Below are 27,979 nucleotides of genomic sequence, written 5' to 3' on the forward strand. Positions count from 1 at the left end.
ACACCCTTTCTGTTAATGCTAAAAGAACACCTAGGGCTTTATCTAAGATTCTACAAAGGTTCCATGCACTAAGGTAACTTTCCAGAAACCTACAACCTCCACATGGTTCCCAGGCCACCAGTCCTGAAACCCAGAGGGCCCAGCCTCTCCAGAACATCAGCTAGTTCCATCCCCCTATCCCGTATTATCGACATCCCTTTCCAACATGAAAAGTTAGAATGGGCATTGCCTGAATATCCCTAAAGACTGGGAGAAGGATCAAAAGAGAAGGAGCAGTTAACAGAAAATATAGGATTTAACAAATGAGTCTGACTGCTGAATCATTATATTGGTACTTCTTTCGGTCTCTAGTGTCTTAGAGCAGCTAGAAGGAAATACATGAAATTGTGTAACTGTAGCCCACACCAAACTCTGAAATCTGTTCTACAATTACCTGTCAGAACGTACTTAGAAATTTATTGTTTTTTTTGTGTATATTCATATTTCACAATAAAAAATGTTAAAAAAAAAAAAAAGAGCTCATTACACAACCTGCAGTGAGGCAAAAAGCTTAGTCTATGCAACAGCTTTTTGCCTTTGCCTTTCTTTCCCTAGAAGCTAGATGGCAAGATGCAGCCAGCAAAGTCAGAATTCAATCCAATTACAGAAAATCCCATACAGAGCTTGAGTGGTTAACCAGAATGTCATCTAAGAGGCAGCAACAACTGCAGTCTAAATGTATTTTACCTAAATTATTCACCAAGCAAACACCCTGCTGAGATGAAACATCTAACATGGTGGGACCTTTCGCAATGAACAATTTAATCCATTACAAAATGTTAATGCCAAGACTACAAAAAAAATTATATGGAGGTGATTTCCGCAAACAGAAGCCCCTAAGAACCTCACCAACATCAGCTATTTGTCCCATACCCATTGCCCACATTTTTCAAAATGAACTGGAAAGAGAAAATCATGGAGCCCAGTATCCACTGCCTAGTCTAAGCCACTTAAGGCATGTCCTGTGTCGTAATACCTGACTGCAGTTATCTGCCAGTGGGATATAACCATCTTATCTTGGGAGCACGGCTGCTTCCCCACGACCTGCCATCGTAATTGGCAGGGCAGTTTATTCCTACAGAAAAAAGTTCAGTACAGGCTGAAGCTGTAAAGGTCATCTGGTGACTCACCATCTCTGTCCAGGATGCAACTGCAGGATAAGAACAGAACACTCAGCTACCTGCGTCAGCACATCCTCACCAACAATGCAAGTGAATGCCGAGGAGCCAGGAAGGCCTTAAATTTAACATCGTTCCTGAAGGATAGCTGACCCAGATGTCCAGGAGCCGAGGCTCTTTGTCTCTGAATTTGTACTGTCAAACCTCTCATGTTTCAATGCTTAGGGGTTTGCTGGGTGGGAGAACCTGGGACTAAAACTGTGTGTGTGTGGGGGGGGAGGGGACGGTGAAAGCCTGAAGAAAAGCAAACCTGAATAACGCTTCCTTTTCTATTCCATTTCTGTTATTTGATATGGATGGCCACATAGTAATCTAAGCAAGGCTCACGTGGCAGAACAGTGACACAGGTGGTAGGGTCCCATAGAATGGAGAGAACATGGCAAACGCTGAGATCCAGGCAGATCTTCTAAAATTTCTTTTAAAACCTAATGTAATAATTACATGGAATCCTGAATAGGAAATGAGATCTTGTTGGTTTGTACAAGTGAGTGTGATGCCATGATATATCCCAGAGTAATCTGGGCAGAAGATTAAAAAGTATTTGCAAAGTTCCCTTGAGAGATTAGAGAAAAAGGTGGAAATATTAAACTTCCCTTCCTGGGAAAGACCTGACAGTTTCACAAGCACTGGGGAACTGCCAAGTTCATGGGTCAGGCCCTCAATCTTGGGGCTCATCCCTATGAAACCTATTCCTGCAAAGAAGAAGCCAAGCCTCCTTATAATTATGCCTAAGAGTCACCCCCAGAGAACCTCTTTTGTTGCTCAGATGTGGCCTCTGTCTCCCTAAGCCAATTTGGCAGGTGAACTCACTGCCCTCACCTCTACATGGAACATAACTCCCAGGGGTGTAAATCTCCCTGGCAACATGGGAAAAAACTCCCGAGATGAACCGGGACCCAGCATCAAGGGATTGAGAAAGCCTTCTTGACCAAAAGGGGAAAGAGAAATGAAATAAGTTTCAGTGGCTGAAAGATTTCAAATGGAGTGGAGAGGCATTCTGGATGTTATTCTTATGCAGTATATAGGGATCCCTTTTACACTTTTGATGTATTAGAGTAGCTAGAGGGAAATACCTGAAACTGCTGAACTGTAATCCAGTAGCCTTGATTCTTGAAGACAATTATGTAATTATATATCTTTTAAGGTGTGACCATGTGATTGTGAAAGGCTTGTGACTAACACTTCCTTTATCCAGTGTACAGACAGATGAGTAAGAAAATAAAGACAAAAAAACAGATAAACAATAGGGAGGGATGGGGAATATGTGCTGTTTTGGGATATTCTTTTTTACTTTTATTTTTATTCCTTTTTTTGGGGGGAATAATAAAAATGTTCAAAAATCAATTGTTGATGATGAATGCACAGCTATATGATGACACTGTGTACCACTGATTGTTCAATTTGGATGATTATATGGTATGTGAATATATAAGCATTTAAAAAAACTAATGCAAAGGTTTTCAAAATTAGTAAGGAAATGAGATGCAAATTTCCTTGGTTCCCTACAGGAAACACCACAATGAAGTTTTAAGCATTTACTCCTTGAAGGGAAATAGTCCAATCAGTTAACTACAAAAATGTTTTCAACACTCCCATCCGACACGATATCCAAAAGCTAGCGGGAAGCAACAACTATGCTAAGTATAAGTCACATAGGGAGACACCACGGACAGCAGGGCTCGAGCAGAAAACTGGGGTCCTGGACCCCTTTAACCATCTGCAGTATTTTTAAAGCCTAAAGAACACTTCTACGTCTAAAATGATGGCTGAATTTAAAACCACAAAATCAGTCTCCTGCCGTGTCCTTCTCCTCGCTGCAAGTGGAAATCCAAGTCAGCTCGCCAGCCTGGCATTCCATGGGAAATGTGTGGCTTTATTGACCATGGCAATGAACCAACAGGCCATTCTCAACAGGATGCTGACTCACATCTGCCGAGACACACTGGCTGCACAAAGAAAATGGATTGCACCTGGTGGTTGATGAAGGGCTTAGGAGGCCCACAGGGTGAGCGCAGACTTGTTGGCAAGTAATGAGAAAACTGACCAGATCCTTTCCTTAATCTAGATCATGGGGGAAATCATGACTCTGCTTAGATTACTGGGCCTATCAGTTATCAAACTTCAGAAGCAATCATCTTTACAAGGTCACAGGCAGGCCACAAAGGGAAGAGAGGTCACCAGTTTCTGGAAATGTGGACAAGTTTTATTTGTTCTGAAATCAGCAAGCTTAAACGGAGCACCTACTATGTGCCAGGCATTTTCTAGGTGCTCTAGATGCTCTATCATGTAATTCTCACTACAGCTGGGGGGAGGGGCGGGATTGCTGTCATCTCCATTTTACTAATAAGGAAACCAAAACTCATACAAGACAGGGAATGGCCCAAGGCCACACAAGCAACTTGCTGGCTGGGATTCAAACCAGGATTAAATACTGAAGCTCCCTGCACTGAGCTACCCTGCCTCCTATTACAGAAAATCACCCAAAGCTTAAGGAAGACAGCATGTCCTCTGGCCATGGATAGAGCAGGGTCTAATAAGCCCATCCAAAGACTGTTTTGTCAGGGGCACGCCTTCCCTGGGCTGGCTATTATATAGATTAAGGTACACACTCTGTGGGGCTATGGGTGAATCTGTAGATCTTCTGTCTGGTAAGATGCAAATGATTTCTGTCTTATAGAATAAATAAGAACCCCAAGGTTTACAGCTTCACTGCCAGGTGGGACATTAACCCATTTTGCCTCAAGCCTAGCCCAGCCATCTTTTTCTAACATTCTTTTCTTGATGGCTAGCAATACCCAGCCTCTCAGATTTCCCTATGGAGCAGCTTACCTCAATGAGTTAAGTAATTATTTGACCTGTGTTCATCCTCATATTTATATGAGTTGTGTTTTCAACCTTTTGAAATTGTACTTCAATGACTTTTGACAACACTCCTCAATCGAGTTACAAAAAAAAGAATTTAGGACAGTGATTTGTCCACATATGTCTAAAACCAGACTTCTATCTAGTATACATGTACATACACACATTTAATAATCTGTAGCTAATGATTTACCATATAGTAACAATGCATGGCTATTAAGGCAATAACCCAACTTGGGTTTGTTTTCAACAGAAGAGCTAGAAGACTATCTTCTGGAAACAGCCATTAGTAACTCAGTGGGAGAAAGTTGGTCTCTTCTAACAAGCCTACAGTGCCAAGACACCTGTCCACTGGGTGTGTTTCCAAGGACAGAGAAGCACCCCCGCCCCCACCCCGGCCCCAATACACACACACTATGAGAAGTGGGAGACAGAGGCGGGGCGACACCTGGATAAGTGGAGATGACAGGTATGGTGCTACAGAAACGATGTGGCACTCGGAACTGTGAGATCTTAGGACATGTTGCTTTGGTCTCTTACATTGTAAAACAGAGATCATGATAACACTTTTTTTTGGTATGCTGTATGGTGGGAGTCACATTTCATTCTTTTTCCATGTGAGTATCCCATTATTGCAGCACCATTTGTTGAATTTTTGTTTTTTCTTTCTTTTATTTGCTTGCTTGTTTGTTTTGGGGAAGTGCTTGGGCCAGGAATCAAACCCAGTCTCCCGCACGGCAGGCGAGAATTCCACCACCGAGCTACCCTTATACCCCCTCATAGCACTTATTTTACCAAGATGCAAAAAGGTCTGGCTGCATTAATAACCGGGAACCCACCTACTGCCTTCCTCACTTACTTCTCTATTGAAGACCTGGCCCCTTCTTGCATTCAGTATTGCTGACCCCTGTACTGTGAAACCAGAAGGCTCAAGGGAAGAGGAGGAACATTTTTGCAAATAGCAAGAAACATTAGATGACCAGCCCAGTTACATGATAAACTCTGGCAGGTGTTTGAGTGATGGGACAGAAAACTAATACCAAACCAGGGTGGGAAGAGCCTGGCAAGCGTGGCACCTCCCCCAGGTCTGGCACAGCCAGAGGGGAGAAACCTGGCTTAGCTAAATGCCTGGGAAGAAGGTTTGGCCCAGAAAACAAATTTCTTTTTGTTTTCAGCTGAACCAAATTTCAACTGGGTCCCTGACTACAAAAGCAATGCTAATCTCATTGGATACTTTAAAAATCTGGAGCCCTGTCTGCCTTCCAGGCTTCATTATGTTTGTGCAATACTCTACAGACCCAGCGGGAAAAGAAACGAAGGCTGCCACTCAAGATTCAAATCATATAAAATTGTAAATGAAGAAATATGCATAAACTGTAAGCACCATTTGGGGCCCTGCTCCTCTATCAGCCTCTTGAGATAGAAAAAAGAAATTCTGGAACAGATACAAGAGAAACCAACACGTCCATCCTTCACTCGGTTGAGAGTGGGGGCATTACTATTTATTGTCTTAGCATTGCTAACACCAGAGAAGAATCTGGTTACTTCTATCCTCCTGGTGGCTCTGCTGCTGGGATCTCCTCAAGGAAAAGAAGTAACTGTTTTTACAAAAAAAAAAAAAAGAAAGTGGTGAAAGCTGCCATTACAATGAGAAGGCATCAGGAACTTCTTCACCTGCGTTTTATAGGCCCCTGGCTTGGGTTTGGCACTTACACAAATAACACTGTGTGGGAAATCTGTGCTTGCAGAGTTAAGGAAGTCGTAACGTAACTCAGCACTGGCCTCTGTTTACTCCCAGTTAAAGAGGGGAACTCAGTCTGAAGTATAAAACCTGAATGCAAAGGGTTCCTTCTCTTCGGTTTCTGGGTCAGGAACACGAGCTCTGTGGGTGTGAGAAGGCCCTCAGCTATGTGAGATCAAGGCCCTCCTCGAGGTTTTCTCTCATTCAGACCAGGAATTCTTGCTGGAATGGCTTGTCACCTCCCACCCGTATGGGTGACTTACACTCTTACAGGGGACAGGGCACTTTTCTGAGCCAGCCTGCCTCCTGTTACCCACCTCAGAGAATATACTCCTAACTGCTGTGCTGAGTGGAATATATTTCCAGGTATACAAGCGACACCAAAACACACATCCTGGCTTGCTTTTCAGTGGCATGGAATGACAGGCATTTGGCCACGCTGGAAATCTTCAGCAGTTCCATTTTAAAAGTGTAAGGGAAAAATAAATGCAAAAACTTGCTGCAGTTATGTTTCTATACTTGTACTTATGAGAAGGGGGGAAAAAAAATCACCCGCTTTTTCCATCCCTTCCGGAAATACAAATACTGCTAAAATCAAAACTGGCAATAATAATAGGGCAACTCATTACCCTCCCCTTCCAGAGACTAAAGCCGTACCAATTTATTGGCACTTACGCTAACTCTGGGGTTGTGTGGCTGCTAATTACAATCTATTTTATGTAGTCTACATTCATCCTTTTCTAATTTAGCTGACTTTCCTTTCTAGTTTACTTGGACCCATATGGTAAACCATTTGCAGCTGTGTTGTACACTCCACAGTATATATTTAACCCAAGGCCAATCTATATCAAGAGACTCCTTTGGATTTAAGTCTCAGAAAACTCTTGTTAATTAAGCAATAATACTGCTGTTGCATGGTTTTATTCAGTTTTGAGGTAGACATAAATTAAGGAAAGTTAGCTGCATGGTCTCCCTCAAGCCAGAGCACACAGAAACAATCATGCATTTGGTTTAGGAAACACACTCAAGAAATACCGAGATCCCTTCAAATTAGAAACAGTTTTGTTTTCCATCCACGTGCCCCCTCAACTGAACTCACCTGTGTGCTCTGGGATCTGTGTGCGCTTTAATTATTGTTTGGGATACATCTGTATGTTCTCACACAGTCCCACAGACCTGGCCATTAAAAACAGTTAAGGAGATAAAGTCCTAGCCCAGGAAGAGCTCACAGTCTGGTGACAAATCCATACCGTAAGACACCGTGTAGCAGCTCAGGCTGAGAGTGAGTGGGAAATGTCTGGATGTCAGAAGTGAAAGGAAAGGGGCACCGCCATTCTGGAAGAGCTAGAGGCTGGTTCTGTTTGGGGCCCTGGATACAACCTGGAGATGAGGCTAGAAATAGAATCGATGGTGGGATGAGGCGGGAGAGGGTGAGAGCTGAGGGGGAGGGGTGGGTAAGAGCTGCTTTAGGGACCTTCGGACTAGCAAAGGCAGAAGCGGCCCCTGGGTCTCCACCCAGCTCTGCCCCTCCTGACAAGCCCCCCCTACCCCGGCCTGGCCTGTTTAACAGCAGCAGATGAACCCTCCCCTCTGCCGACCTGCTCCCGGCTCTCCTGAGAGTGCACGAGCTGCGGCAGGGAAGTGTTCAGTAGCTGCCCAGGACGTGTGTGCACACATGTACGTGCACACACACACACACACCTGGGCTATACCTAGGAGAAAAGGAGGCCCAGGCAGTCATCCTGTCACCATCCTTTGGCTCTGATTCTATCAGCATTTGAGGTTTACACTTTATTGCACGCGATGATGGGATAAAGGTCAACTAACTAGGACTGTGCCATTGTTCCTAAGTGTTTAAGGTGGGCGTGTGGTTAAGGTGTGCATTCTAAAAGGGAAGGCAAGATCCTAACTGGATCATCTTTTTAAATGGTGATAATTTTCTGAGAGAACATCAAGGAGGAAAGGCTGTTACCTATCCCGGCTAATGACTTCATTTTTGCCTTTAAGTTTATTGTCTTCCATTATGAAGGTAAGACATGCCATCATAGAAAATCTGGGGAAGAAATACAAAATAAACCGAAAGATTCAGAAAGGAAAAGAATCCATTATCTATAATTCCATAAAACAATTAGTTCATAAAGCCATTTCTTTCTTTTTGATGTAAACATGTTGTTGTGGTTGTGATCATACCGTATATATAACTTTATAACCTATTTTTTCCATACAACTGATGCATTTAGGATGAATGGATGTGAATATGACTGAAATTCTTGACTAGGAGTCTGCAAACTACAGCCCTCAGACCGAATCTAGCCAGTTGCCTGTTTTTGTAAACCAAACTGGAACACAGCCATACCCATTCATTCAGCTGTCTTGTCTATGAATGCCTTCCTACAACAATGGTAAAGTTGTATGTTTTCCGACAAGGGGACCAAATGGCTGGCAGAGCCTAAAATATTTAAGACCTGATCCTTTACGTAAAAAGTTTGCTGACTTCTATTCTAGACAATAGCAGTGTAGGTTTGGGGTTTCATTTGTTAGAAAAAGCAAAATTAATTAATATATTTTAAAATCTTAGAACTAGGTTGAGCTGTGTCTTAGTTTTATCCAAACTTGAAAAGGAAATCTTCTGGTTTTGATAAAGATATAAAATATTATGTCTTTTATAAATATTTGGTAAAGATATAAAATATTACAAAATGTTCAGTTAAACTTGAAGCTTGGATGATTGCTCTCATAGAAATAATAGCCTCAGAAACTTTATAAACAAGTATAACTCTTTCAGGACTTTGGTTTATTCTTTCATGTTTTCTCTTCCGGACAAGCAAGGCCTGAATGTGATAGCGGTTCTCACAGAGAAAAGGTAAGGCTTTTAAAAGAAAAATTGTTATTGTGGTAACATAACGCAACATAACTTTCCCCGTCCCAACCACTCTCAAGCATGCAATTCAGTGGAGTTAAGTCACAATGCTGTGCTACCATCACCACCACCTACCACCAAAACCTTCCTATCACTCCAAACAGAAACCCTGCACCCACCAAACCCTCCATGATTTCCATTCCCCACCTTCTGGTTTAGTCTTATATCAGCAATTACTAACTACTTCTAAGCATTAATCAGGGTAGCAAAGACTCCCTCATACAAATTATTATGCTGCCCTGTTTCTAAACGACAGAACCACATCCTGGAAAATAACCTTGTAAATATATAACTTGTTTCTTCTCAAACTATACATGCTTATAAGCAGAAATTTGAAAAAGAGAGAATAATTCAAAAGAGAAAATTAAAATCCCCCAATCCTATCCCCAAAAGAAACTGCTGTTAACTTATAGCTATATTTTTTCCAGAGTTTTCTTCCACGTACTCTTTTTTTTACAATAAAAATTTTCATTTGGTAACATATATATAACACAAAATTTCTCATTTTAACCACTATCATGTGTGCAATATAATGATATTAATTACATTCACAGTGTTGTGCTACCATCACCAGCATCCATTATGAAAACTTTTTATCAACTCCGACAGAAACTCTGTGCCCATCAGGCAGTAACTCTCCATTCTTACTCCCCTCAGCTCCTGGTAACCTATGAGCCACCCTCTGTCTCTATGCATTTGCTGATTCTTGCCACTTCATGTTAAGTGAGAGCATGCAGTATTTGTCCTTTTGTTTTGGACTTATTTCATTCTACATGAGGTCTTCGAGGTTCATCCATGTTGTAGCATGTATCAGAACTTCACTCCTCTTTTAAAAAAAAAAATGTTACTGTGGTAAAATATATGCAACCTACTAATTCCTGTTTTAACCAATTTCAAGCGTACAATTCAGCGGTATTCATTACATTCACAATATTGTCACACACTCTTTTTAAACACAGCTAACATCTTTGAAATAATAAGAGTATCAAAATCATAGGCCCATTGTAAGAGTTAAATGTGATCCTTTATATAAAGGGCTTATAATAAGAACTGGCACACAGAAAGTGCTTAATAAATGTTATATAATATTAAAGTGTGTCTATATAAAATTTTACACCCTCATTTGTTATTTAATATTTTAACATGCTTCTTCTCCATGTTATCATAAACTGAGCATACTCCCAATGGGTATGAGTTTTTTTGGGGGGGTTGATAAAAATGTTCTAAAATTGTGGTTGATGACTGCACAACTCTCAATACCCTAAAACCATTGAACTGCATACTTCATATAGGTGAATTATAGGGAATGTGAATTACATCTCAATAGAGCTATTACAAACGATTTCTAAAATGTTCATAAAATTTACTTTTCATGTCTATCAGACACGACATTCTAAAGATACTCTGTGTGATATGATACAGAAGGTGTTAGCCATAATTTATCTCATCATTTCCCAGCTCTGCAATCTATCTGGGTCTTCGCTACCATAACCAAGCTGCTGAAATGAACATATTTGGCACACCACTTTGTATGGATGATGCATTCTTTTCTCACAATAGTCTCCTAGAAGGATATAAGATTTTTTTAATGCTGGCAATCTAGAAATGATTTTAGAGGACCAGTGGACATTACTCAAGAAAATTTAGTTATTCCCTAAAATCACTAAGCACCAATAAATTAATTGATTTAAAGTGGTCCCAAGTGGAACTCAGTGGACATCAAGTCTGGAAGAGCCAAAGACAGGGCACCTACCTTTCTCTAAGGCTAGACCACAAATGTTAAATGTATCAGATATCAGTAGGATCAAGGTTAGAAAATATTTTCATGCCTAAAAATAACTCAAGGCAAACAAAACAAGTCCAGTCCTAACAGGCTGGAGACACAACATTGTAATGCTTCAGAAGGCAGGTCTGAGGCTGGACAGAGTTGCATTCAAATCCCAATTTCAACTAAGGCCAGAAAACCCAGGCTTGCTCCTCTTAAACTGTGTCACCCATAAACCAGAGATGTCAGAATACTATGTCAGAGGGTTAATATGAAGCTCACCTGAGATGAAAGTTCCTGTGTGTGGTGCCATGTCCTGTCCTAATAAGCACTGGAGGCATAATTGCTACCATAATAATGATGATGTCAGCTTCTTCTAACCAAACGGAATGACGTCAGCTTCTTCTAACTAAACCTTACCCCTCCAGACGTTTCTGTTTGGAAATGACAGCATTCTTCTACTAACTCAGAAAGGACCTGAAGGTATTTTTATTACCACGGGAGCTCTGGCCACAACCAGAGTTATTTTGTGCAATCTTTACCTTGCGCAATCTTTACATTCCAGCGCCCTAAAAGCTTTCTCATACTGGGAGAGATAAAAGAAGCCTTTGTCCCAAAGTTTGTAACACCATCTTTGTTAGATGAATTAACTGTTGAGCTTTCAAGAGTGCATTTCTGCAATGGCATGTTGGGAAACCACAGGAATCCAGGCCCACCCAAATAGTGAAGTAGGGTGAGCTGTGGGAAAGTGTGTGTGAGAGGGTAACACAGGCTGAGCACCATCTATATGCCAGTGCAGGCACTGTGCTAAGCACTTCATAATTCACAACAACGCTGTAAGGGGAATACTTTGATTATCCACACTTTACAGATGAGGAAACTGAGACTTAGCAATAGCATTTTTCCAGAGTCAGAAAGCCAGTAAGTGGCAGAGGCAGGATTTGAACCCAGGCTCCCAGGTGTGCTCACTCTTATGTTCCACCAAGTAGAAGTGACTGTAGTGAGACAAGCCCTCCAGATTTTATTTTAATTTTCTGTTTACTAACTTCTTGACTTTCCAACCTGGACTTTGAAAAGTATGGTCATTTAGAAGCCCCACCCGCACCCCCCAAAAAAAGAAGAGGACACACTGACTATCTAATTTGAACACTTCATTATCCTTCCTTCCCCTGCCCGGCAGCCATTCTGGGGCATGCAACACAAAGTCGCTCGGAGGCAGAGGATAATAGCCCTTATGTCCCACTGGAACTATAGCATGGAAGGGATCTTTCTACTTTCCTTCCTGTCTCTGAAAACAAACTAACTTCACTTCACCAAGGTTTTAGGAAAGGTAACCATGTAACTTATCCTCCAAAATAAGACATCTCGGGGGGAACAGAGGGACTATTCGTAAATGTTCTGAGCATTACCCAGGACAAACAGTCACCCAAATTTCAGGGTCCCAGATCATCCTGACTGAGATCTCCGTCTTTCACTGAATCAAATGTGAATTCAACAACTTAACACATACTCAGAAGAGAAAAATGCTGCAGGGCTCTTCAGCAGTGGTATGAGTAGCAGAGTAAGCTACTCTGGTTCCTGGGTCATATGTGCACCTTAGTCAAGCCTCATAGTGAGAAGGAAGCGCTTTGTCCAAAAGGGTAAAAAAATTAAGTGGTGAATCACAAGATTTCCAGGGAATCAGATGGGGTGGCTCCAAAGATACAGGCTTCATTAGCACAAGCCAAAAATGTCTGATACATTTATTTTTGTAGATACAGCAAACAACACCATGACCTGAGCAAATTCTTGCTCAAATTCTGACCAATTAGCTTACTTTTATTTGCTTTATTTCAAAAGCGAGCTTTGATGCCAGTAAGAAAGCTGGTCCTTTCTTACTCATCCTGGAACTCAAAGAAATACACTTGTTCAGACAGCTTTTTAAATTTGAGCTCCAAGGCAAAGAAGTACCATAACTTCAAGTTAAAAAAAGAAAAAAGTCTGAATTTTTCAATCATTAGATCAATCTAAGAACAAAGTACTAAAATTTTCCCAACATTTTTTCCCAACAACTGTAAGGCTATTTGAGGGGATTCAGAATGACAAAGTCCCTTAGGAATCCCTAAGACCAACGTCTTCCCTATAGAAGAGGGAATAGCCAAGCCCAAAGTATACTCCCATGGGATCAGACCTTCTTGACTCGTAGCCTAGGCCTATTTCCATTTGACTGTACTATTTGCTTAACATGCTTTCTCATGTTTTAGATCTTCTCTTACAATAGAGGAAGGAGGACGGGAGTTAGGAAAAGGGGGTGAAGGAGAGAGGGAAGGGGGAAGGAGGACAGAAGGAAGGGTGGGCAGGGTTGATCCAGGCCTACTCAGTTAAAGCTCAATGACAATTTCAAGTGATGAATGTGTGTAGAAGATTGTCACTGGACAAAGGTCATGGATTCTTCTGCACTACATGCTCAATAACCAATTCCTGAGACACTGGAGTTTCAAAGAGAGAAAGAGTTTACTACTAGGCACACAGGAGGAGAGCAGATGGCCTAGAGGCCCAAAATCTGTCTCCCCGAACTGCTGTAATTCTGATAGTTTTATTGGAGAAAAGATGGGCAGGGTTTAGGATAATGGGCACAGTGGCTCCAGATGATATAATTAGATACTCTAATTATTGAGCACAGGCAGATTGATTACATGCTTAGTCACATGTAAGTTACATGTAAGCATGTAACATGATTACATGCTTAGTCACAGGCAAGAAAATGGCAGAATATTAGGAAGTATGACTTACAGGTTAAAGTCTAAGCTACTGTGCATGTCAGGTTGGCCCACTTTGGTTAGATCCAGTCTTGGTCATCAAGACAACTTTGGACTTGGGGTGGGTTAGTTTTGGGCTGACCTCCATTAATAAACCCTTCATTAATAAACATTAGAGGCTGTCTTTAGTGATTACAAGACTCTAAAGTGGAAAAACTTGATAACTGGGTATAAATGAAGGATAGTCACAAAGTTTTTACAATCACAGGAGCAGAAGATAAGATCTATACCATCATTATCAGAGATCAAGGCAGCTGGATTACAATTTAGAGATTTCAGGAATTTCCCTGTCTATTCCAATATGCCAGAAAGCAAAAAGGAGTATCTAGGCAACAATTCAGTAATAGAAATCATCCCTTAAATAGATTTCTTGGTGACACGACCTTGACAAAAGAAGGATGAACGCCTCCCCTACCTTTGGTCTTGATGGCCGTTTCGATGTTCAGAGCATCCCGTTCAGCATCAAAGTTGGTGTACGCTTTCACCGACCCATATGCACTTGGAGGTGTAGAGTGCTGAGGGTAAAAGACAAGCATACACAACACACATTTAACACCCCCTTGTTGAAAAAAAAACAGTTCCTAAAATAAGTTTTCTCCTACTGTTTCTTTTGACAATCGAAATCATTCTTACACTAGGTAACTAGGTAGGATTAACATGACATCACACGTAAGATAGGAAATTTCATTTTTTTTAAAAATTAGAATTCTTATTCTCAAAGACTTGGCTAGTTTAGGATAAACTGTATATATTTCCACATTTTATTTTACTTTTAGTGAAAGCTCAAAAGCAGACGACGAAAAGTGGGGACCCAAAACCACTCATTCATCTGGGAAGGCTATGAAGAGTGGAAAACTGGGGAGGTACCAATTTGAAACAAGCTCAACACGTGGCAATGCCTGAATCAAAGTCTATTTAGCCAAGCTTTTGCTACAGGCACATGAATTTATGCTGGACCTATATCGCTGCGCTCACAGTTCTCTATAAAGCAGGTGTAAAAGGCTATCTGACTACCTAGATAAGCAAGGAGAAGCATCTTTCTCTACCCCTCTATTTTGGGCACCACTGTAGCACCAAGGTAGTTTGGCCTGACGGCCCACATCCTCTCAGTATTTGCCAACTTCCCTCCTCCCTGCCTCCTCTCTGTACCCTTCCCTCTGCCTTCCTTAATACTACCCTCTCTACCTACCACTCTCCTAGTATTTTTTCTTATTGTCTTTGAAACCATACCCTCTTTCTTTTCCAATGCTTTTCAAAGCCCATTGCCCTTCCTAACATGATGGACAGGAATTCTCCCAGCCTACCCCAGACAGAAGTAAGGATAATGGTATGTTTCTATATCAGTTCTTCTTTCCAAAGTGCTACTTTCCCTACTTCTTTGAAATTCTCCTGGAGCTTTTCCTCTTCCCTGCCACCCAGTCCCCAGAGCAAAGGGCAAACAAAAAGATGGACAGTGTGGTTTGGGGTGACCACTTGGTCATCCACCACTGTCCTTCCTTCAACATCTGCAGGTAATTCAGAGCCATCATAGGAGACTTTGCCTTGGCTCTGTTGAAGTCAGGACACTGAGGTGCCCTGACTTACCTCTCCACCCACAGGCATCAAGGCACAAGTCACTCAGCACAATGAAGTTGTACAGGCAAGCAACCAAGGTGCCAGCCTCTCAAACGTCTCCCAGAACATGCCAGAAATCTAAGTTCAGGATTGGATGAAATGTTTCAAAATGTACTTGTGAGATCCATCTTGGGCAAATTAGTAAATACAGTTAATATTTATAACCTCTGAAACAGAAATGAATTATCAAAGTATGTTCCGTCTAACTTCACCACTTAAATTTTCTGGAAAATTTAACTCAATGGAAACAGAGCACAGGAAAATTTAAGGGCAATGTGCTAATCTGAATGCTTACTGCATTTGCTATGGTGACTACAAAATGTGGACGAAAATCTAAGGGAAAATATTTTCCCATTTATTCACAATGCCATCAATTATTTACAAAGTCAGACAGTCTGGGCATGGGCTCTACCTCATATGGTTTCATTTATCAAGCAATACATCACTTTATTCCAAAAACATCAGTGAGTGGGAAAAGTTTTGTGTAAACGTATATTATCTCTGTAAACAAGATTAAATAGATAAGTGAATCTATTATCCATAAAATTCCCCTGTCTAAAAATCAAATTATTGAGGCAAAAGTGATCTTTTCTTCCTTTAAAATATTGGGAATATGTGACATTTTCTAATAGAGCCTTAACTCTCTATGCAGAGAAATGCATCACATTAGAGTAGATTAACTTCAAAGGCTAGGAGAAAAATTCTCACATGAAACCTGATACTAATAAACAATCTAAGAATCAAATCCATTAGAAATAAAAATTAGCACCTGGACTTGTCTGAACCTCAACACGCCGCTTGTACTGTTGCCAACAACAATACACACACATTCCAAGAGGGGGCTTATTCCACACAACTTGTGCTTGCAACACACCCCATCAAGACCGAATATTTTTTTTTTTTTTTTTTAGAGAGAGGGAGGAAGGGAAGGAAAGACAGAGAAGGAAGGAAGGATGGAAGGAAGGGAAACATTTTTAAACATTTTCTTGTTTTATTATATTTTGTTTGTTTGTTTGTTTTTTACATGGGCTGGGGCCGGGAATCGAACCGGGGTCCTCCGGCACGGCAGGCAAGCACTCTTGCCCGCTGAGCCACCGCGGCCCGCCCAAGACCGAATATTTTGATGCCAAGGCCATGGACGATACAGAGGGCTCTGTACCATGTAACAGAGGCTGCTGTCAACTCACTGAGTACTTCCTTGTATTTTAAATTCAATGGAAGCATATTTTGACTATCATGCAAGATATGATTACAAACCAGTGTCACCGCTGAGGTTCTATAAAAACTTTTTCTACCAAGATGACTTGACGATGTATAGTATTATCAGATATCTTATTTAATCGTATTTTATATCCCACTTAATTCTGAAAGTAATTGCAATGACTTCTGATTTCATATATAGCTTTTAGTTTTTGTAACTTTAAAAACAAATGCATTAGAATTTCCAGGTGCACATAGTTCCTATGAGTGACAATTCAATTTCATTCTGAGCTCCCTGATAGCTAAAGCAAAAAAGGAAACATGATGAATTATAACAGTTCACTTAGTTTAAAAATATAAATATAGGGCGGGCCACGGTGGCTCAGCAGGCAAGAATGCTTGCCTGACATGCCCGAGGACCTGGGTTTGATTCCCGGTGCCTGCCCATGTGAAAATAAATAAATAAATAAATTATATATATATATATATATATAAAAACCCTAGCTGTTTCGGAGAAAAGCTTTCCCAGGTACCAAATTAAAAACAAAACAAAACAAAACCACAATGTATAGGTCCCGGCCTAGAATAACTTCCAGATTAACTGGAGGAAGTCCAGAAAGGCTCAGGATCATTTTCAATATGGCTATAGCTTATGCCAGCCATTAATAACATTCAGAGACATGACATTAAAAAAGTATTAAACAGTAACAATTATTGCCATTGACATGTTAAGTTCAGTAGGATAAAATTCCAGCCATCCCAATGTCACCGAATCTTTGCAATTTTAATGTGATGGCAAAAAAAATTGTAATGCCATAATATTTCTTTCAAATTGAACTGCTAGAAACAGTTAAAGTAATGGAGATGAGTGGGGAATCAAACAATGATTGTCTGAATTTGTCCCCATTTTCCTCAGATGTACCCAGAAAGAGAATAGCACAATTACCCAGAGAGACATCCAGTTCACAGAAATTATACAAAATGAAAATGATATACTTACATCACCCTCCAAGCTGAGCTTGCACAGAATTTCATGAACGGTAGACATTTTGAAAGAAGCTGGAAAAAAGTATAACAAAAAGTCTTTATGAAGAGGCTTTCCTTTCCCCTGAAGCAGAGTAATTCATTATACTAATTTCTACTTCTTGGGCCATTTCATCTGAGGATATTAAGAGCAATTTTTACAAATAGAAACGATTCCCATTTTATGACTGGGGAAATTAAAGCTTTAAGAGTGTGTGCATTAGGTTTGGGATGGACTACTAAACTTACCCTTCTTTGATTTAAACAGAACCTGGGGAAACAGAGTTGTGAACCCAAAAACAAGTACGCCTTAAGGCGAATCCAGCTTGTTCAAACAGGACAAAACCGGGTCTCCCACTTCTCATACAAAGTGATAAGCTTGTCAAGCCAGTCACTACTTCTATATTTCTCATAAGTAATTTAACATATTAGAAAGGGCCTTAAAACTGTGGGCGTGAACTGAAATCAATAACATTTCATGCTGTCCTATTTCTAAATAGAATCCTTTATTCATAATTATTTTTGTAGCCCAAGGACTGTTTAGAAGATTATTGCACTGCTTATGAGAACGACAATGGATGAATTTTCTGACATCAATTTAATATAAAAAATGGCTGAATTGAATCTTCCAGTTAATAGATGTAAATGGGCAGTGACACTGTAGCCTGATAAAACTGGCCTCCCAGCTTTGCAATCATACAGTTCTCGGAATTGGTATACCCAACCTCTGCCAATAAGTAGTACTCAATTAGCAGTAATTTAATTTCAACTGAGAAAGTCAGGTTGTCTGAAATAAGTACCCCAAATGTAAAGAAAATAGAGCAGAGCTGCCTCCCAAAACAGTGAAGAATGGCATCTGAATTGCAACAACTCACTTTGGTCTCTTTATGCTTTTAACCTTCTTTGATCAAGAAAATTATGCACATGCAAATTTAGCTTTCTATTCTCTTTGAACAGTTTCCTTAGTTTAAATATTTTCCCAAAAGTTTTGAAAGAGTATTTAACACAGACCTTTGCTAAGTTATTAGAAAGTTCTAGACTAAGCAGATTCCAGGCCCTATGTGGGGGTGGAAGGTAGGGGGGAATGTAAGAGGAGAGGATTTGCCTTTATTCGTGGTTGAAAATGTAATTTTGCAAAATTTTCAACTAGAACTCTCTCCTAGACCACACCTCTTCCTTCTTGATATTCACAGAAGTTTTGAAAGCATAGTAAGAAGTAAGTCAGGCACAGGTATTCCAATTCCCCCCCAGCTCCCACAACTCTCAGACCCTCCTTATGTCACGCCACTGGGGCATAATTCTGCTTTGTAAGAAGTCTTGTCCTGTAGCCCCAGCTACCTGTGTCCAAACTGAGATGTGCTGTAAGTCTAAAATAGACACTGGATTTTGAAGACGTAAAATCTGTCATTAATAATTTGTACATCGATTCTACCTTGCAACTACAATATTTGGTACATATCAGGTTAAGTAAAATATAATTAATTTCAACAACTTTTCTTAATTTTAATATGGCTATTAGAAAATTTCCCATTACTTTTGCGGCTCACGTTTTGCTTCTACTGGGCAGCGCTGGTCTAGAGGACTGCATGGTGCCATATTTTTATCCTGGTTTAAAACCTCTGTACTGGCCAGGTTGGTTAAAGTCTAAGTTTGAGATTCCTTGTCAAGCCACACAAGTTAAAGTCTGCCATGATATAGCAAGAATCCTTCAACTTCAACTTGGGCCAAAAAACATCTCCAAAGGTCTCATCAAAGATGAGGTGTATTTCCTAGGACATCTCCCCACCAAATCCAGGCCCTGACCATCACCCCTGGGACTGGGCCAGACTGGACTAGGTCTGGACTAGGTCTGGAGTGAGGGAAAACCATTGCCATCTGCATTGCAGAAGTCTAGTCCCTACTGCAAACACAGTTGTCTTCACTTACAAGAAAGGTGAATTAAATTCCACTTATTGGTTCTAATGTTTAGAAAAACTTCACTATAGCAGCAGAGTACGTTTTTATGGTGGTGTTCTTTCAAGTTGGCTAACTCTTGAGCACCTAGGAGGCAGCTGACTACACATGTCTTACATGGAACACCCAGGCCTGTACAGATCAAAGTGATACTTCTTTACACTCTCCATTCATGTTTATTCTTCTCCCACAGCCACAACACAATAAAGAGAGACAAAAAATGGGGATTTTTTTTAAAGCCCCACAAACCTTTCTGTTTTACCCTTCACAATTGTGTCACTCTTTCATCAAAGCAGTGCTTCATGCCACCATCACCAACATTTCTCTATTTCATCATGTCAAAAGAGTGCAAAGTCTACCCCTCATTAGCTCCCTTTTTACCCCAGCCGAGTCTAGCCTTCAGAGTTTGGCATCAGAATTCAGTCTCACCTCCCTCTGTCCACTCTGTAGCAAAACTCAAGTCAAAATTTCTGCCTTGACTCCCCTCATCACACTCTTTTAATCCACAGCATCTGAGTTCATGTGTCCCCCATCTCCTTACCCTCTCACCTTTTTCCTCAAGTCATCACTACATTGGCCCCTGCTCCATGCAGGCTCCATTCCACGGCATTCTGTCACCTTTCAATGTTGAGAGCACTTCCCAATACCAGGAAATTCATTCATTCTGCAAAAGCTACTGAGTGTCCACCATATTTCAAGATTAAGTGGCAAATGCATAAATACAACTCAAGGCAGTAGGGGTAGGTTATACCTTCTTTCCCCTATGGAGTCCAATTCCCCCACAGATCTAAGACTACATTGCACACCCAAGGTGATAAATAAACTTGTGGGGGGAAATGAGCTACTACTTTGCATAATTAACATTTTAATTTATCATATTTATAATCATTCTGCAAAAAAAGCAAAAATATCACAATAACCAAAAGTCACTATTATCACAAAGTGACATCTATGAGGTTTGTTATTACTCCATGCAAGTGTCTTTCGTAACCATATATATGTTTCCCATTTCATGCAAGTTTAATGGCAAACAAACTTTCACCTTAGAAATAAAATATGGCACTCATTTCTCCACTCTATCAAATCCCTTGGCAATGCAAAGTCATTTTGCATAAGATTGATTAATCCCTGGGAGAAATACTGGCTTTGCTGCCTGCCCATACTGGTGGTTAAAACATTCGTTTCATATAGTCCATTTGACTAATGAGAATGTCAGTGTGCTGCTACCCTTGAAAGCAAAAAAAAAAGAAAGTCTTGGCAGTGCTTCTGCAGACTACAAGCACTGGTATTATACAAGTCATCTATCAACACACCGTAATAAGCACACACTCAGGCCACACTACACGGAGGGCAGTGAGAGATACACAAAAGGAGGAAATGAAGATCCCTGCCCCACAGAGCCTTCCTTGGAGCTCTCTCTTCGCTTACTGGCAAAGGATAACCAAGCAGGGCAAAGGGATTTGTCCAGGGTAACTCAGCTAATGCGCAGCAAAGGGCGGGCCAGATTCCAGCTCCCCTGACTCCTGGGTCATTGCCCTTTCAACCTCACTACAATGGTTCTTCATTCCAAGAGATCAAGACACAGAAAGATAAAAGTACAAGGGAGACCAGCTAAAGACTTAGGGTGGGGTATTAGCAAATTACTTTAAGAAGAGAGAATTTCCGTGGGAGGTTCCAGCCAGAGAAACATGGGGAAGGTCTGGGGAGCTGGCAAGAATGGGGCGTGGGTAGGTAGGAGGTAGACCATTCCAGGGGTCAGGGAGGTCAAAAGGAGCCATGAGCCATGTCTAGTGTAGTGCCCTGTGGGGAGTGTAAAATAGAAGGTTCTGAACAGTGCAAAACTAAGCTTGGATTGGGAGGTACTGGAGGGCCCACGAGGAGAGTCACGTGGATGGACCCATCGCTTACATTCATCTGTTTCCCAAAACATTTATTCTGGAGGCTGCGTTTCCTGATTGGAAACAAATTCAATAGTTCACCCTTTGTGCACCTATTGCGCTGAATGAGAATAAAAATGAAATCTATCTGCGATGAGACAATTTCACCTCTACCAACTCCTCAGCATAAAGTAAAATTCACAAATTCCCAAGAAGCAGAACTGCCGCTCCTTTCCTGGCAGACTTCTCTAGGGAACATGAACATGGCGGGCTGCATCACTCTTTCCAAAAGCGCAGCCTCACCCAGCTCGCCAACTGGTTTCAACTTGCAAACAAGAAAAAGAAAAGCAGCAAAGTCAAGCTGTTGATGAATGCCTCTACACATGAGTACCTTTCATTCCCAGGGAAGGGCCAGGTGACTAGAGAGCACCGTTAAAATGGCCTTTCATTAGGGAAAGTTTTTCATTTAAGAAAATAAACTGGAGAGGTACAGTGAGACTTACTGAAAGAGCCACACCCATAGCAAACCTGTTTGAAAACTCACCACCGGTGTGAGAAAAGTCTTGCCTGGCTCCACCCTAATGAAAAGGAACAGATCAGTTTTCTGTGGTCTTGAAAATAGTAATAATTGAGGCTGTTAATAGTCTAATTAAAAAGCGCTCAGAATGCAAAACCAGACATTAATGAAATCTATGCAATTGTTGGAAAACAAGTCATTTACATTTTAAAACAAGGATTCTTTTAAAGATAATTCAGTCCTTTTTAAAAGCCCTAGAGATTTTACTATAGATTCCATTGTATTGTTTCACTCCAAAAACACTGAACAACAATCAAAAAGTTCAAGTGAGGCAGTTTTAACTTCTTCCAACACAAAAAGAAGAAGAAAACAAAGTTTGCAAAAAAGTTGACACACAAAAAAAGTAAACCTAAAAATGAAATAGTAAAAACAAATTTCTATCATACTGAATTAAGAAGAATCAGCTCCAGTAAATTCAAATATTAATTCCAACAAACAGACAAACACATGTTGCAATAGGGCTGGCCTGCACCAACAGATCTGGGTATAATCCAGCATTTTTGTGGGCACTCCCTCCTTACCGTTTAGACGTGGAATGTTGATGCGTAACTACAAAACAAAGCCCTAGCAACCGTGATGAATCAATCCGGGACTAGAAGACAGGGATGAAGATTTTAAAGCAAAATGTGGGGGTAGGAGTAAGAAGGTTGGGTTTCCCCACTAAATTCCCTACTGTACCCTGTCATGGACACTACAGACCTGAATGGGGGGGGGGGGTGCGTGCGTGCGTGCGTGTGTGTGTGTGCGTGTGTGTGTGCGCGTGTGTCTGCGCGTGTGTGTGCGTGTGTGTGTGTGTTGGTAGAGGCGGGTTCTCCCTGCTGTCCTCCACCCCACCCCACCCCAACCCCCACCCAAAGCACCTCTGTTTAACAGAACTTTCCTAAAAGCACATCCTTTTTCACCGAGGGTTTCTGGCCTTCAGTAATGCTGGAGTTACAGAGCCTAGAATTCCTGGAATTCTGCCCAGGAGCCTTGATCAAAATGAACAGGACAGATTCAACAGAACTAGCTCAGACCTGTCCCTTTTGCTGCCTGATCTGAATCAATATTTGTTTGCTATCTAGACACTGTAGCTTCATTGCTCTCAGAGCCTCTCTCTGCCAGTTTCCTGATATCGGGTTAGAGGAGACAGAAAAAAAACCAGCAGGAAGAATGAGATCACTTGGCCCCAAGCTCTTTCAGGGTTGAGAAATCCAGTGAGAAGCTCTTTCAGGGTTGAGAAATCCAGGTACAGTGAGAGTACAACTCAATTTCAATGTTTTATGGCACACATACTGGATTTCCAACGGGCCCCGCTGCACATAGGAAAAAGTCTAAATTCAGCACTCAAGATCTTCTACACTCTGGCCTTTACCTTTCTACCCTTAAATGCCTCCTACACAGGCATACATGTGCGCGCACGCACACACACACACACACACACCCAGCGCCAAAGTCAAACTGAACAGTTAACTCTTCTCCAAGTACACTCAGCACTGTTCTGCCACCTCCAGGTGTCGGCTCGCCATGCTCCCTGCTCTAGGAACACCATGTCTTGCTCAGCTGATCTCTTAATGAGTGAACAGGATTCAAAAATCAGTCATCGATGCTACCTTTTCTCATGCTACACGTCCCTGCTCTGTGCTCCTGCCAAATATTAGAACTGAGCATGGAAACGCCGTCTTCTGTTCTATCTGCCAGCAGGTCTCGCATCTTTTTTTTTTTTTTTACCCCTCCCATTCATGGATCACTAGCATTTCAATCTACTAAATTTATTTTGACATTTGTTCCCCCTATTATTTATTTATTTTCAATCCATATGTTTTACTCATCTGTCTATAAGGTAGGTAAAAGAATCATCAGACACAAGGTTTTCACAATCACACAGTCATGTTGCAAAAGCTGTATCATTACACAATCATCTTCAAGAACATGGCTACTGGGACACAGCTCTACATTTTCAGGCAGTTCCCTCCAGCCTCTCAGTTACGCCTTAACTAAAAAGGTGCTATCTATTTAATGCGTAAGAATAATCTCCAGGATAACCTCTCAACTCTGTTTGGAATCTCTCAGCTACTGACACTTCATTTTGTCTCCTTCTCTCCTCCCCCTTTCAGTTGAGAAGGTTTTCTCAATTCCCTGATGCCGAGTCCCAGCTCATTTCAGGATCTCCGTCCTACGTTGCCAGGAAGGTCCACACTCCTGGGAGTCATGTCCCATGCAGGGAGGGGTAGGGTAGCGAGGACTCGCATCTTATTGTAATGAGCACAGCACACAGTTAGCGTCCATTCTGTACTCTAATGGTTTACATATACTGGGCCTTTCCGTGTTAGATGGTCCTTTTCTTTTTCTTCCTTTTTTTTTTTTTTAATTTACTTATTCCAACACACGCTTCTTCCTCCATTTTCTCTCTCTTCCTCAGACTGAACGTGTTAAATGCGGCTCCAATTCCCTACCTTTGCAGCTAGAGGTTTAAATCCCCAGCCTCTGTGTCAATCTTTGCAAAGTCTGGCAGATCGTGTGCCCCAGGAGCAGCCTCTTTCCCATGGTGATTGCAGCCTACCCCCTACCCCAAGCCCAGCACCCTACTCTGAACAGTCAGGGCTGCTTGGATCCCAGCTCTGTCCTCAGGACAACATGGAATTGCAACCTACGTCTCCTTTCAGCACTTAAAGCCAGGGGGCGGTAAGGAGGCAGGGTTTACAAGTGGCCTTAACACTCTGACCTTCTGAGCTAAGGAGTGTGGAGACTGGGTGTGGCAGGGAGAGGAGGGGCAAGGGTTCCATATCACAGGCACCCCCTTGAGTCAGAGCTTTCGGCACCAAATCTGGGATTCGAACTCAGACCCCTTGGGTGCTACTGAGTTGCCCTCTGGTCAGGGTTGTGTGAAAATGACTTAAAAGCTTGCGGGTGTACAACAGAAGAGAGATTTGGAGGTAATCTTGGCAGATTTCACCCAGAAGTACAAGCCTGGGTATCTCCTGATTCCTACTGCTGACCTGACCCCTCAACAAAGTAGCTGGGGACTACCTCTGGCAACTGGAGAGGGAAAAATATACCCGATAGTGAATGGGCGGAAAGAATTTTTTTAAAGAACTGTAATTTCCTCTGGTGTGGCCTACAACTAGAATAGGGTGTGGCACCAGGGAAAATGAGGGAAGTGGAATTCCATCTGTTAAAAAAAAGAAAGAGGTACACACCACTCTATTTAGTTCTCACAATCAAATCTGGAAAGCAAGTTAAAAGTCAGGATTAGCTTTATATAAAGCTTCCCGAGAGGCGGTCTTAATAGGATGCTTGGATCTGTAGCCAAGTTTGAAATCTCACATTACTTTAAGTAAAGGTCATATTTAAAATCTGATAACTGTCTATACGAGTCACTTACTGTGTCTCTTTTCTTTCTCTTCCTGCTAGAAGTAAGGTCTCCAAGAGAAGGAATTTTTGTGTCTGTTTTATTCACTGCTATATTCCCAGTGCCTGTAACTGTGAATCACAAATACAGGTAATTAAAAAATATTTTGTTCAATGAATGGATGCTTAGGACAGCCCTCTGGACCCTGGGACTCCTCAGTGGGCTCAGAACCCTGCACAAGAAAGAGCTAGAACAAAGGCTTAAGGCAGGGTGCGAGTCCCAGACACTATGCCCACCTGGGTGGGAAGTGCCTACAGCCCTCAAAATCAATAGCCAATTATGGAATATTTACCTTGCCAGGAAAAACACTTAAATGAGAAATCAGCCAGGAAACTAATGGCCATTACTGCAAGCTTAATGTCAATCAATACTTTAAATACTGAGATTCCAGTCCATAATTCAGCTGCTAATAAAAGCCAGTGAGTCAGCTATATTTCCTGCGCATTTTCTGCAGGCAGGTCAGGTGGTACTGCAGGAAATGACAAAAGCCTGGCAGTATCCAAATCATAACTGAAAAAATACACGTAGAAGGCCACACCCTTGCACTGCCCATGCGATGAGTACTTCTGCAGAAAACCTTGACACTTTTAGATAACAGGTACACGTAGAGGAAGGGAGAAAACTGCTAAACTGAAATGTCTTTACTGTTACTGGCCACAGGGACACTTCTTCAAGTTTGCCTCTCTAAACCTCACCTTCACCTAAATTTTCCCTTCACACTGTCTGAATATTATTATTCCTTGATTCCATAGCTTCAAATTCTATAAATTAAAGATCTGATTGACCAGTTTTTGTTGTTTTTTAAATAACGTAACTCCTTCGGATTGCTGAGGATTTGGGGACCACAAAACAAATCCTAATTTAATGAATATTGATTCAATCTGCTAATCCCCTAGCTGGGTACAACTATACTGAAATGGACAGAGGAGCGAATGCAGCAAGACTGAAAAAACCAGAATGGTTTGTAACATGTTGGAAGAACCGGTCTCTAAAGAAGTTAGAGGAAGGCCGAGAGAAGAAAGAGGAGAGGGGACAAATACGTAATTTTCTCATTAAAATAGTTTAATCAAGACCAGTCTTGAAACTAAAAACATTCCAGCTGTTCATTTTCCCTACCCACATATCCTCCTCAGGCTGTTCCCCACACCCACATCAGGCATGCAGTATCAGTACTTAGATACAGTGCACGTTAAAAATGATCTTCTGGGCTAGCCTGGGAACTCAAGCACATTCTTCTAACATTGTTACAGTGGGACAGAACATTCTGCATTCCACACCACCAAGCTCCAAGCAGGCAAGTGACACCCACTTTTGGAAAGAATCCTTATTAGAAGCAGTCTGAATTCAAAGGCCCAGGGACCCTGAACTCCAGGAGTCTGGCAAAGACAGACCCAATGTGCACCTACGAGGCCCGACTCTTTTACATACAAATTCAGCATCCATAAATCACAAACAGCAAATCTTATCGCAATGATGACACTTTGTACTGGTACTGCACTTGCCGTTTTCACTGTACTTTCCAAATGTACTTATTGGTTTTCGAAACCTGCAATAATAACCCTGTGCAGATGGAAATAAGAACGGGTAGCCTTGAACTACTCTTGGCAGATAAGGAACCCAAGCGTCCCATAGCAGATGCTGGCGCTGGCCTCCCAGAGCTGCGGGGAGCGGGCGGGGAGCCACGCCCTTTTCTGTACCCTTAGTCCCTGACTCACTGTCGCATCATCCGAGTAACAGTCAAGCCCAGGCTCCCCACAGAACAACGGTGGGGGGGGGGGCACTTCCTGATGCAGATGTGTTCTACCAGGCTGAGAGTGACTCCCAATCAACAGAAAATCTCCAGAAACACTGAAATCAGAAGTTGCTATCCTACAAGATAATCTGGACAAAAGAAAATGAGCTGAGGTTTTTTAGGTTATGTTGTAGTTTTGGTTTTACTTAGGGGGGGCGAGGGGGAATGGCCTGCTGCCCAGAACTTCCACCCTTCCTTCTTCTCCCCAGTGCTTTCCTGCTGCGGTCGGTTCAAGCGCCACAAACGTGCGTTTCTTTCGAGTAAAGTAACTTGGAACAAATGGAGATTACTTTCTAGATGGCGGGAGAGCTTTTGTTAAATGTGGAGGGAAATGCCCGTGGACAACTGCTCCGCACCCGACCCGCCGCTCCCCGGGCGGCCACACCCTGCCCCGCGCGGGCCTCGCGCCGCTGGAATGCCTGGCCTCCCTGGGCTCCCCTCCCCGGGGCAGCGTCGCCCGCGCTCCCTGCCGGGCCTGCGGGGCCCGACCCCCGCCTCCGCGCTGCGCCCCAGGCCCCGGCGCCGCTCGGGCCCGCACACAGGCCCCCCCCCCCCCCCACTGCGGAGGTGCCCCTCTCCCGGATGGCCTCCCGGGTCCCCGTCTCTTTACGAGGCCACTGCCTCCTCCCCTGCGCTTTGGACCCGCTAGCGCGGCGGCCCCGGGGCCATAGCGGGCGGGCCGGGTGCGTCCCGCTTACCTGGGCCGGTCGGCGAAACTGCAGGCGTCTCCAGATGCCGAGCGGAGCCGGCCGGCCTGGGAGGGGCTTTTATACCCGCCACATCCTCCCTCGGCCAGGCGAGGCCCGCCCCGCCCCGCCCCCTGCCCGCTCCCACCGGGGCTCCGGGTGACTCACCCTCCCGGGCCCGCCCGCCCGCAGGGGCAGCCTCGCCCAGGAAAGTTCTCCGGGCCGCGCCACGAGGGAGCGGCCCCCACGCCCACGCCCCTACCCTCCTTAAAGCCCCGCCGAGACGCTCAGGCTTCCTCGAGGCCCATTGTCGGCCTTGTTTCTTCTCCCTTCAGGAGCGCCACGTCGGGTTCGCAGCCGGGGCTTGGGTTAGTAAGTTGGCACTTAAGTGGACTGTGGGCTTAGTTAAGTCACTTATTGGGTTTTTTTTCCGCGTCAATGCAGTGGAGAAAACAATTGTTCCAAGAAGCATCCGTCGTGATTCGCCTGAACTAAGGCCGTTTGCATCCAGATATCCATTACCTCTGCAAACACATTAGCTTCCCCTCCAGCCGGCAGTTCCC

General features: G+C 42.6%; 1 protein-coding gene across 4 annotated transcripts in view; it reads right to left on the minus strand.

The window, feature by feature from the left end:
- ANXA2 (annexin A2) overlaps positions 1-27,955 on the minus strand; it is a 46,227-nt gene extending 18,272 nt beyond the window's left edge. The window contains exons 1-4 of one of the 4 annotated variants that reach the window (XM_077128074.1): positions 27,429-27,532; positions 24,912-25,009; positions 17,118-17,176; positions 13,719-13,818 (exon numbers count right to left, since the gene is read on the minus strand). In XM_077128074.1, the coding sequence (XP_076984189.1) occupies positions 13,719-13,818; positions 17,118-17,165 (148 nt within the window). In that variant the 5' untranslated portion in view covers positions 17,166-17,176; positions 24,912-25,009; positions 27,429-27,532. Of the gene's footprint in view, positions 1-13,718; positions 13,819-17,117; positions 17,177-24,911; positions 25,010-27,428; positions 27,537-27,678; positions 27,919-27,938 lie in introns of those variants that run through there. The other 3 variants (XM_077128075.1, XM_077128076.1, XM_077128073.1) reach the window with 3 other exon arrangements.
- Positions 27,956-27,979: the final 24 nt, after the last annotated feature.

This window comes from Tamandua tetradactyla, chromosome 14, assembly GCF_023851605.1.
Source record: "Tamandua tetradactyla isolate mTamTet1 chromosome 14, mTamTet1.pri, whole genome shotgun sequence".
Lineage (NCBI taxonomy): Eukaryota > Metazoa > Chordata > Mammalia > Pilosa > Myrmecophagidae > Tamandua > Tamandua tetradactyla.